Source organism: Amblyomma mixtum, chromosome 8 (assembly GCF_055824585.1).
Source record: "Amblyomma mixtum isolate Tamu chromosome 8, ASM5582458v1, whole genome shotgun sequence".
NCBI classification, from domain to species: Eukaryota; Metazoa; Arthropoda; class Arachnida; order Ixodida; family Ixodidae; genus Amblyomma; species Amblyomma mixtum.
The window spans coordinates 134,707,316-134,719,606 of NC_143019.1; the positions used below are offsets into that span (position 1 = coordinate 134,707,316).

At 49.6% G+C, this 12,291-nt stretch overlaps 1 protein-coding gene across 1 annotated transcript in view; it reads left to right on the forward strand.

Annotated features, from left to right (window-relative positions):
* The window catches only part of LOC149334536 (uncharacterized), a 148,812-nt gene that overhangs the window by 34,674 nt on the left and 101,847 nt on the right, over positions 1-12,291 (forward strand). The window contains exon 2 of the mRNA XM_089557945.1: positions 6,491-7,540. Within this exon, the coding sequence (XP_089414071.1) occupies positions 6,491-7,540 (1,050 nt within the window). The remainder of the gene's footprint in view (positions 1-6,490; positions 7,541-12,291) is intronic.

The window sequence follows — 12,291 nt, forward strand, 5'->3', positions numbered from 1 at the left end:
GATAGAATGTGTGAAACTTGCAGGTAAAGCATGCGAAGTCTTTTTGGTTTAGCGCTTGAAATAGTGAAGTAGTCCCTGATTCAAATCCGGACGACCTTTAAGGTTCTCCGCAGCGCACAACGCCAAGTTGGGAGGGGGGGGGGTGGGGCGCATGATGACGTCATCGAAGGTATCGGTATACATTTCCAACGCGCAAACGCCTGCTTTGAAGGAAAAAAAGGAACGCCATCAAAGGCAAACCCTGCCGAGAGTTGATTGGCAGCGTCTAACGAGTCAGGGCAGGGTGTGGCTGACGACAGTGGTAATGTAAGGCAGACCTTCCGTGACGTCACGCTGAACTTACGTGCACACCTCCAGTGCATTGAGCAGCAGCGCAAAATTCAATCGTCCATTACGTAACTACTTCAAATGCTAGTGCAAAAACAATTGGCATGCTTCACGTAAAGCCTATTTAGATTCGAATCCTTGAATATCGCGAAATTCTGAAAAAAGTGCTGCAGTTGCCCTTTAAGCGCTGTTTTTCGCCACAAGATCTGGCATTAACCAGCAACACTTTTTACCTTGTTAATTCACGTTCTTGCCCATTTTCCACGCGTCGTAAAATGGCTTTTCCGCCTTTCACTTGCAACGACAGAAAAAAACTGTAAAAGAATGCTCACAGGGTATTGATCCGTCCATCTTTCGTCTGCCCGCTTGAAATGTCGCCTCCGGCCACTCCGAGGCGCTTCAAATCCCAGTTGAAAGAAGTCCATTCACAAACTTGCTCCGTGCCGAAAAGAAAATGTCTCTACGATTACACTTTCTCATTAGTGCTTTTGAACGTTACAAAACTTAGAAGCCTCTACTAACACGGGTGTGGGGCATGCTCGGACGTTTCCTCGTTGTGGGTGACGGCCAGGTCACGTTAACCGCGAGTTTCCCCAGCCCTATACGTAGACGCTCACACCAGGAGCTAGCCACATACAGTTCCGCTGTTAAACTTGTAAAGGGTTTCGGCTTACCATTCACACTTAGCTGCGCAAAAAGAAACGAGGACCAAAGCGAACAAGAAGACACAACACAAGCGCAGACTATCAACTGAATTTTTATTCACGAAAGGGAAGCTTTTAAAAGCGTTAGAAAATACAAAATCGAAACACAACAATCACTACCACGCGTGCAAAGGAAACCTATGACATATCATTCCTGCTTGAACTACGAACACAACAACAGGATAACAAATGCAATCACATCAAGCCAACCCCCCGTACTGTCTGCTCGTACTCAATAAACTGCGCAGAAAAGGAACCTCCTTTTCCTGCAGGCTGACCGACTGTGATGCGCACAGAGCTGCGTAGACGGCCGGCGTTGTTGGAAACGTCGACAGGTGTGCTTGGCGAGTGCTCGAAATATTTGCCAGGAACACGAGCAGTGGCAACAGACGTGAGCTCTGCTGCACATGTGGAACAGTCATTGCGAAGTGTAGTGCGTAGGCCAAGCAGGACCCAAGGGTAGGCGCTCAATCCAGTGTGAAGGGAGAACCAGCGCTATAAGCGAAGCCTTCAGTTGCCGAGGAAAGCCGTCGACCTTAGAAAATCTGGTGGTAAAAGATCGTCTTGATGTTATGGACGGGTAGGTTGGCGAATAATGCGAAGTCGAAATGACGACCACGGTCAGAAGTAATGGCGGAACGAGCACCACATCACCAGTTATCACCACGTGACGGCCGCCTACAACATGAAAAGCGTCGCGCATGGACGAAGCGTCAGTAAGCCGGTTTAAGCGGTCACGGGTGGCGCTGCGCTAGCTTGTCTGACGTCACGCCTGGAAAGGAGGAAATGTCTTATCGCCGAGGAAAATGCTTTTATATGTCAAGGATTAATCACCGCAGTCGTGGCGTAGTGGCTAAGACGCCCGTCTCGGCTGCGGGAGGTGGGGTGTTCGACTCCCACCGCCGGTCACTCGCTGGTTAAAAACTGAGTACAAGTGCCTGTGGACTGTGCACTTGGGAAGCTCCGCTGCATGGCGGTGCACACAGCGGGCTCGGTTGCAAACCTGAGCCTGTTTGTAAGTGTCACAAGCCTTGATTAAACAAAAAATCGTGGAGCTTTCTTTTTCTCTTTTTTTTTTCAACGCGCTCTGTGGTTAGAGAAACAAGTGATTTTTTTTTTTGCAGCTTACCCCAAAGATTACCGCCCATGATTTTTATGGTTTCAGTTCCATATGATTTTGCCCATGGCGTGGGAAGGTGTAGCCCCCATTTCTGAAACTAATACCCCTGTCACACGGGCATTTCGAAGGCCCTCGAATCGATAGCCTATCGACTCGAAGGCGATCGAGCGCTGCTACACGGCCAGTTTGAATGGCCATCGAGTCAATAGTCTATCGAGTCGACGGAGCAGCCCGGAACTCTATCGAGATTTCGAGGGCTTTCGAGCGTTGCCCAAGGTTGCTAGCATTGCTTCGAACAACAACAAACATGGCGGCGCCCTTCAAAGCCGGACCCCTCGCTTCGGACTGAATTCTCGTTGTTGCTGCCTTTTTCTGTCCGTTCACTGGTCATAAATGGGGCACCGGTCTTTCGCTTCGTCTCATCTTGCCTAGAAGAAAACGTATAAGTGATAAATTTGCTTTATTTTTTATTTAGAGTGACGATTCTGCCGCTGTTAGGCCTAAGAGAGGCGGTTTGTTGACAGTAATGGTTCCCGTTTTGACTACCAGATGGCGCCACTAGAGACTAAGTTTATTTTTGCCTCTCTGCTAGCATACGCTGAACTCAATGTGAGAATGCGCCTGCGTTTAGCGTACGTAAGCGTGCATACGCTCGTGGTACGTAGACAGCATAAATTTATGCTCTTTTCTCACTGTATCTGTGTACGTCGCGAGCGGCGACGTGGTGCGCAAAGCGAGAAGCAGCAGCGGCGCGGCCGTTCCAACTCGCCCGGGCGTCAACAGATGAGAACAGGTCCTAGTTTTTGCGGCGAGCGAATCCGCTTCGCTTGCCGGATTTTTGAACAAGTGTGAACGCGCCTTATGACTGCAAGAAAGTGTATTTCAACATTTAGTTAAGTTTCTTCAATATATTTTTGTTATTTGCGCGAAACCGAAAGCAGCGATTGTGGCGCCACACGAGCTTGGCGTAAGACACGAGAACGATTTCAATGGCCATTGAGATTTGCCGTGTAGCAGCTCCACAACTCCCTCGAGTTCAATGGCGATCGAAAATCTCGATGGCTCTCGACTCGATGGCCATTGAAACTGGCCGTGTGACAGGGGTATAATATACCACCAGCGCCAAGAGACGTTTTAGTACACCGCAGCTGAAGGTCCTGTAACAACATTCAATTTTGCTATCAGTGTGACTGACAGGCGCAACACATTTTTTTTCGCGCCTTTTGCCTGACATGTATCTTCCTGGTACTGTCGGTCAGCAGAATTGATACATGGCGGACATTTCTGCCCCATGTCTTTTTGCCGCCTCTCCCTTTTGTCCCCTTTATTTGTAAATGTCCTAAGCGTTATTTATTATTTTTCTTTTTTTCCTTCCCCATTCATTGCCGAATGGATGACGGCGAAAAAAAAGAGCTTCACGGCATGACCAGGGTGCTTGTTTCCCATTTGCGGAACATGCTGAGTGTGTCGCATGTAATTTCACAGGTCTGATTTTGGCAAAGCATATATGTTGGTAGCGATAGTCAAAAATTACTCAGTGAGCACTGGAGGACTTCGCCGAGTGTGTCATGTCAGTATAACGTAACCGTGACATCAGATGTCGAAATTAAAGCTTGGCTTATGACTTTTTCGAAAGTTTTGTAATAACTGAACAGTTATTATGCATGTTATCGCGGAGGTCTCCGTCTTAGCCGGGCCGTTTTCTCGGCAATACATGTAGTGAGGCTCAGGGCAGGCGAACACTACATGTTGTTTTTCCTGCATTGCTATGGCAAATAGGCAATTAAGCGAAATGTCTGCCATTATGAAGAAAGGATTGCGAAGCATGAAGTTGACATTTCTTGAAGCAATTGCAGGCAGAGGAAGCAGGGAGTCTTGTCCCTTCACCGCCCCTCTTTCCAAGGGTCTATGCGGTAAAGCCGCAGTGTTTAAAGGCACCAGTTCAGTCCTGCGGCAGCATTTCGTGCTCGCTCAGTACACATTTGTTTCACTCTGTGCTTCTGAAACTTAAGTTCATTTTATTTTTACCTATACAGCTGCTGACGTTAGGAAGCAATGTGTCAGCTATTTCCTCTAACCTGGCATTGACTGCGAGCCGTGGCCTACCTAATGCGCCGCTCAGAGAAGTAGTGTGGCAGCGGGAAGAGCGCTAGTCATTGGAGCGCCTGTCTTGTAGAAAAAAAAGTACAATAGATGATAACACCTTTTTTTTAACTCCACAAGTGAATATACAGCCGAAGTTCGCAAGTGGAGGAAAAAAGAAACGCTGGAAATGTTCGAAGGGTGACATCGTGTTAAGGGTGCCATTCGAGCGATGGCATATACAAAATGTTTGAAAAATAAATACCGCATTTTCGCAGCAAAAAAGCAGCGCTTACACGAGACAAAGAAGTGTGGGGATGCGACGCGTTTGCCGCCGCCTCTGATTTAAAAGGGAAACTGCATAGGTTTTAGAAATACACGAGCTTGAGATGATAGAATGTGTGAAACTTGCAGGTAAAGCATGCGAAGTCTTTTTGGTTTAGCGCTTGAAATAGTGAAGTAGTCCCTGATTCAAATCCGGACGACCTTTAAGGTTCTCCGCAGCGCACAACGCCAAGTTGGGAGGGGGGGGGGGGGGGGGGTGGGGCGCATGATGACGTCATCGAAGGTATCGGTATACATTTCCAACGCGCAAACGCCTGCTTTGAAGGAAAAAAAGGAACGCCATCAAAGGCAAACCCTGCCGAGAGTTGATTGGCAGCGTCTAACGAGTCAGGGCAGGGTGTGGCTGACGACAGTGGACGTCACGCTGAACTTACGTGCACACCTCCAGTGCATTGAGCAGCAGCGCAAAATTCAATCGTCCATTACGTAACTACTTCAAATGCTAGTGCAAAAACAATTGGCATGCTTCACGTAAAGCCTATTTAGATTCGAATCCTTGAATATCGCGAAATTCTCAAAAAAGTGCTGCAGTTGCCCTTTAAGCGCTGTTTTTCGCCACAAGATCTGGCATTAACCAGCAACACTTTTTACCTTGTTAATTCACGTTCTTGCCCATTTTCCACGCGTCGTAAAATGGCTTTTCCGCCTTTCACTTGCAACGACAGAAAAAAACTGTAAAAGAATGCTCACAGGGTATTGATCCGTCCATCTTTCGTCTGCCCGCTTGAAATGTCGCCTCCGGCCACTCCGAGGCGCTTCAAATCCCAGTTGAAAGAAGTCCATTCACAAACTTGCTCCGTGCCGAAAAGAAAATGTCTCTACGATTACACTTTCTCATTAGTGCTTTTGAACGTTACAAAACTTAGAAGCCTCTACTAACACGGGTGTGGGGCATGCTCGGACGTTTCCTCGTTGTGGGTGACGGCCAGGTCACGTTAACCGCGAGTTTCCCCAGCCCTACACGTAGACGCTCACACCAGGAGCTAGCCACATACAGTTCCGCTGTTAAACTTGTAAAGGGTTTAGGCTTACCATTCACACTTAGCTGCGCGAAAAGAAACGAGGACCAAAGCGAACAAGAAGACACAACACAAGCGCAGACTATCAACTGAATTTTTATTCACGAAAGGGAAGCTTTTAAAAGCGTTAGAAAATACAAAATCGAAACACAACAATCACTACCACGCGTGCAAAGGAAACCTATGACATATCATTCCTGCTTGAAATACGAACACAACAACAGGATAACAAATGCAATCACATCAAGCCAACCCCCCGTACTGTCTGCTCGTACTCAATAAACTGCGCAGAAAAGGAACCTCCTTTTCCTGCAGGCTGACCGACTGTGATGCGCACAGAGCTGCGTAGACGGCCGGCGTTGTTGGAAACGTCGACAGGTGTGCTTGGCGAGTGCTCGAAATATTTGCCAGGAACACGAGCAGTGGCAACAGACGTCAGCTCTGCTGCACATGTGGAACAGTCATTGCGAAGTGTAGTGCGTAGGCCAAGCAGGACCCAAGGGTAGGCGCTCAATCCAGTGTGAAGGGAGAACCAGCGCTGTAAGCGAAGCCTTCAGTTGCCGAGGAAAGCCGTCGACCTTAGAAAATCTGGTGGTAAAAGATCGTCTTGATGTTATGGACGGGTAGGTTGGCGAATAATGCGAAGTCGAAATGACGACCACGGTCAGAAGTAATGGCGGAACGAGCACCACATCACCAGTTATCACCACGTGACGGCCGCCTACAACATGAAAAGCGTCGCGCATGGACGAAGCGTCAGTAAGCCGGTTTAAGCGGTCACGGGTGGCGCTGCGCTAGCTTGTCTGACGTCACGCCTGGAAAGGAGGAAATGTCTTATCGCCGAGGAAAATGCTTTTATATGTCAAGGATTAATCACCGCAGTCGTGGCGTAGTGCATTCTACTTCCAGCCACCGAGCGTGACGGACGCAGAATCATGGGCTCCCACGGAGCGGCGATAGCGGCCGGTGCCGGCCGCGGAAACAGGCTCGCCAGCGACGCAGATAAGGATTACGAGATCGTTCTGCCTACCCTGCCCACCGGACGTGTTGTTTTAAACACGGTTTTTTTGCACGGGGACGTGCGTGTGAGGCCCTACAGGGTCGAAGACTTCAGAGACGCCCTCGCCAACGTTGGTGCGCTCCCCGACGTCGTGGCGTTGGGGGCGTACCAGATAAACCATGTGTGGGCGGTGACCTTCAGCAGCGCTGACGCCGCAAAGAAACTGGCCGCCATGAAGGAGCTGGAAGTGAAGGGACGCCGCTGCATCGTTTTTGACCCAGAGGACCACCAGGTCAAGCTGCGCCTCCACTGGATGCTACACGGCGTCGCCGACGAGGACATCCGGACTGCATTCGCGGCGTTCGGCAATGTGACCGAGGTAACCCGGGAGCGTTGGCGCGTCGCGGGCATGAAGGAGAAGGGCTCCACCACGAGGACCGTGCTCCTGAAACTGAAGCCAGGCGTGAAGGTGGACGACCTGCCTCACCAGATACGAGTCGCTGGCGAGTTGGCTCTCGTGGTGGTGCCCGGGCGGCCGATGCAGTGTCTGCGCTGCGGCGGCGCGGGGCACGTGCGCCGTGATTGCAAGGTGCCCAGGTGCTCGAAGTGCCGACGCTACGGACACTCCGAGGCTGACTGCGTGCGCACCTACGCGTCGGCTACCGGGCGTGTAGCGGCGAGCGACTCCGCCGAGCTCATGGACGTCGTCGAAGCGGAGGAAGCAGCGAGCGGCATCGACGACACGGGCAAAACGGCGGGGGTTGAGCCTGCTGTTTCGACCAGCAACACAGACGCTCCTGGCGTAAAGGAGAGCGGGTCGCCCATCTGTGACCAACCATTTACGCCCCTGGAGATGCCGAAAGATAACCCGAGCCCCCCAGAACACGTGGAAGCGGAAACAAAGGCGGCCAGCGAGAACCGCGACGAGAAGACCGACGCCCGCGTGAGCACCGGCGTGACCACCCCAGCTAAGCGTACGCACGCAGAGACGAAGGCCGACGGGGAGAAGGCAGCAGAGCCCAGCGTGGAGGAACCGCCGGCAAAGACGCCGCAAGCGCGACGGCCCAGTCTGCGGCCGCGGCCGAACATCCCGACTGACAAGCGTGGCGGCGACAAGGCGCCGCCTGACCTGGGGCACGTGCTCGCGCCGGGTGACACCGGCGGCGACGGCATCGTCTAGCGACATGCTGGACGCGAGAGGTAAGCACCATGCTTTCGGTCTATTCTTCCTAAGTTAAAATGGCTTCTGCAACTCCGTTTAAAGTCGCCACCCTAAACGTTAGAGGCCTGGCAGGTAAAAGAAAACAAAGCCAGCTGTACAGAGTTATAACGGAGCAAGATATTGATATACTGGCAGTGCAGGAGACTAAAGTCGATGGTGAGGAAGAGACCGGGAGCATGGTGCGACGTTTCACGTCTAGGTATTTTGCCGTCGTTAGCCATGCTGTTGGCACATCGGCTGGCTGTATTCTTTTTGTTAAGAAGTTGCCGGGAATAGAGGTACACGGTCATCATTCGTGCTTGTCGGGTCGATACGTGTCCATCGATTTTTCGCTCTGTAACATCGACTGGCGCATTGTTTGTCTGTATGCACCTAATGTGGTTGATGGCCGAGCCGCGTTTTTTGAAAGCGTCGAAGAACGGCTTCGCACGGACAGGCAGCTCATTGTTATGGGCGATTACAACTGTGTCCTTAGTGCGCGCGACAAGACAAGCGTCCGAGGTTTCAGGGATAAAAGCACCGAAGTGTTGTTACGAATGATTGTCAACTGCAACCTCGAGGATGTAGCTGAGTGTCTTGAAGGAGCGCGTGCTGTAAAGTACACACGATTCGAGGGCACAAGTCACGCACGGCTAGACCGAATTTATGCATCCGCGGAAACTGTACCTAAATGCAATAGTTATGTAGTTCTGCCGGTTTCATTTTCTGACCACTGTTTGGTTCAATGCTGCATAGGTTTCATTAAGAAGGGGAATGGTTTTTCATGGGAAATGTGGAAGTTAAATGACAAGCTACTCCAGGACGAATTTTATAACCGAGCTGTAAGGGAAGAAATAGCAAAAATAGAACCAAGTAGCAACATGAGGATTTGGCAGCTGTGGGAGCTCACTAAAGAAACTTTAAAATTAAAAGCAATAGAAAGAGCCACCTGTATACGTCATGAAGCAAAAAAAGAGGAAATGGAGCTAAAGGCACTGCTTCAAAAGATGATAAAACAGGAATGCCGAGCGCCTGGTAAATGGATAGAAGACATAAGAAAAACCAAACAAAAGTTACAGCTTATCGAAGAAGAACGTTATCGGGGAGCGCTGGTGAGGGCGAGGGCAGAAGATATGGCTTCAGGGGAAGCGCCAACGAAACGAGCGCTTGGGTTAGAAAAAGCCCGTGCCGAAAGAAACCACATAAACGAAATAGAATGGAGAGGTGTTTCAAAAACGGACATCGATCATATAAAAGCAGCTTTTTTCGAGCATTACCAGGCGCTCTTCGCATTGCATCCGGTAGATGTTGTCACATTTAGGGAGGCGTTTCTGGCCGAGATGCCGCGCCTGGACAACGAAACTAAAGACAGATTAGAGCAGGCGATAACTCAATTGGAAGTTGAGCAAGCAATAGACAGCTTAAACCCTGGTAAGTCGCCTGGACCGGACGGGTTCAGCGCGGCATTCTACAAAGAATTTAAGCATGCAATTTCCCCGGTGTTGACGGTCATCTTTAATGAAGCCTTTAAACTAAAATCACTGCCTCCGTCCTATGGCTCGTCCCATACTGTGCTGATTCCGAAAACGGACGACACAGACAGATTACGACTGGTAGCAGCATATAGACCCATAGCACTCACTAACGTCGAGTACAAAATTTACATGAAGGTTTTGGCGCGAAGGCTGCAGACCGTGATCCATTTATTAGTTGGTCCGCATCAGACCTGCGGGATTAAAGGGCGGTCCATTTTCACAAATATTCACGTTGCGCGCAGTGTATTAGAATGCTGTGATGACACTAATGATCAGGTAGCTATACTCCAGATAGATTTAGAAAAGGCTTTTGACTGCGTTGCCCATGAACTTTTGTTTGCAGTATTAGGCCATGTTAACGTTGGTTCTGTTATTCGCGAGGGTGTGGCCCTGGCATACCGGAACTGCACGACGAGATTGATCGTTAACAAGAGTCTGGGGGCCCCCATTAGCGTGCAGCGTTCGGTGCGCCAGGGCTGTCCCCTCAGCCCTCTTTTATTTTGTATTTATGTGGAGACCCTTTGTTTAAAGATACTGAACAGCAGGAGTATTACCGGATTCAGATTACAAGCAGCCGAAGTGAAGCTCTTGGCGTATGCAGATGACATTGCTGTGTTTGCCGTTGACGAGGGAGGCATAAGCGAGGCTGTTCAATGTGTACGCGATTTCAGCCAAGCTACAGGCAGCGGGGTTAACTGGTCAAAGTGCCTCGGGCTTTGGCATGGAAGGTGGGCATCTACGCCTGAACGGTTTGCCAGTGTGACTTGGACGACGACACCAGATAAATACTTGGGCGTTCCGCTCGATGCTTACCGTAACAGTGAAAAGTATTGGACAGGACAGGTCAAAGAGATACGGGAGAGAGCAGATAAGTGGAAAGGAACGACCTTGTCCATTTTCGCCAGAGCCACTGTTTGCAACTTGTTCTTTATCAGCAGGCTCTGGTACGTCATGCAGGTGTTGCACTGTTCACGGTTAAGCATTCAAAAGCTGCACAGAATTTTCGCCGTCTTTGTCTGGTCGTCTGAATGGGAGCGCTGCAGCCGAACCAACCTGTTCCGACGGGTTCAAGACGGCGGGCTGGGACTGGGCCATTTGTTTTTGAGACAGCTGGTCAATCGTTTTTTGTTTCTTCGGGACACAAGAGACCCGTTTTTGCGTACCGTATGCCAAGTTAGGCTGCGGCATCTGCTTCCAGAGTACATAGTCGGAACTGCTGAAGTTTACAGTAGGGTCACCGGTTTTTACCGGGAAATCGTTGCCAGTGTAAGGTTTCTTTCCGCGCGGTTTTCAAACGACTTTCTGTCGACTGTGAAAAGAAAGAAACTCTACCATGCTTTGTGCGATGTTGTTTTCCCCGTGCCCTTGTACAGGGCCTTGTACAGTGGAGGCCAAGGCAAAGATGTTTTAAAGAGAGTTAAAAACATGCAGGTGCCATCAGGAACAAAAACCTTCTTTTTTAAGCTGCACACCGGAACCTTACCGGTTAAAAAATTTTTAGAAGGAAAGGAATTATTTTTACCTTGGGGATCCAACTGTTTAATTTGCAGAAAGCCGGAAACAATAGACCATGTATTTTTGCACTGTTGGGAAGGGGTTTATTTTTGGGATGTTTTGCAGCGAACCTTAAAGAAAGAATTTCCACTAGACCCGTATGGCATCCGGTACTTATGTGTTGAAAATGAGGATGGGGTGCCTTTTGACTTAATAATGCTTACAGGCCTCCACTGTATATGGCGCTCCAGAATGGCTGGCTACCATTGTGACAGAGACGCAAGACCTGCTAGAATTTATTTCCGCGAAAGCATGGACATGTTTCTCGCCATTCAGAAAGCCGCCGCGGAGCCTCCGGAGTGGCTCTCAAGGCTAGAGCCACTCTGTACTTTGAGTGAATTTTAAATTGACGAAGCCAGACTCATGCTGGCTGACCATGTATGGTGTGTACATAGCGTTTTTTGTCTTTTGTTGATAGTTTGTTTTGTGCAATTTTCTGTGTGAAAGCCAGGCAATAAAGAAAAAAAAAAAAAAAAAAAAAGCAGTCGTGGCGTAGTGGCTAAGACGCCCGTCTCGGCTGCGGGAGGTGGGGTGTTCGACTCCCACCGCCGGTCACTCGCTGGTTAAAAACTGAGTACAAGTGCCTGTGGACTGTGCACTTGGGAAGCTCCGCTGCATGGCGGTGCACACAGCGGGCTCGGTTGCAAACCTGAGCCTGTTTGTAAGTGTCACAAGCCTTAATTAAACAAAAAATCGTGGAGCTTTCTTTTTCTCTTTTTTTTTTCAACGCGCTCTGTGGTTAGAGAAACAAGTGATTTTTTTTTTTTTTGCAGCTTACCCCAAAGATTACCGCCCATGATTTTTATGGTTTCAGTTCCATATGATTTTGCCCATGGCGTGGGAAGGTGTAGCCCCCATTTCTGAAACTAATACCCCTGTCACACGGGCATTTCGAAGGCCCTCGAATCGATAGCCTATCGACTCGAAGGCGATCGAGCGCTGCTACACGGCCAGTTTGAATGGCCATCGAGTCAATAGTCTATCGAGTCGACGGAGCAGCCCGGAACTCTATCGAGATTTCGAGGGCCTTCGAGCGTTGCCCAAGGTTGCTAGCATTGCTTCGAACGACAACAAACATGGCGGCGCCCTTCAAAGCCGGACCCCTCGCTTCGGACTGAATTCTCGTTGTTGCTGCCTTTTTCTGTCCGTTCACTGGTCATAAATGGGGCACCGGTCTTTCGCTTCGTCTCATCTTGCCTAGAAGAAAACGTATAAGTGATAAATTTGCTTTATTTTTTATTTAGAGTGACGATGCTGCCGCTGTTAGGCCTAAGAGAGGCGGTTTGTTGACAGTAATGGTTCCCGTTTTGACTACCAGATGGCGCCACTAGAGACTAAGTTTATTTTTGCCTCTCTGCTAGCATACGCTGAACTCAATGTGAGAATGCGCCTGCGTTTAGCGTA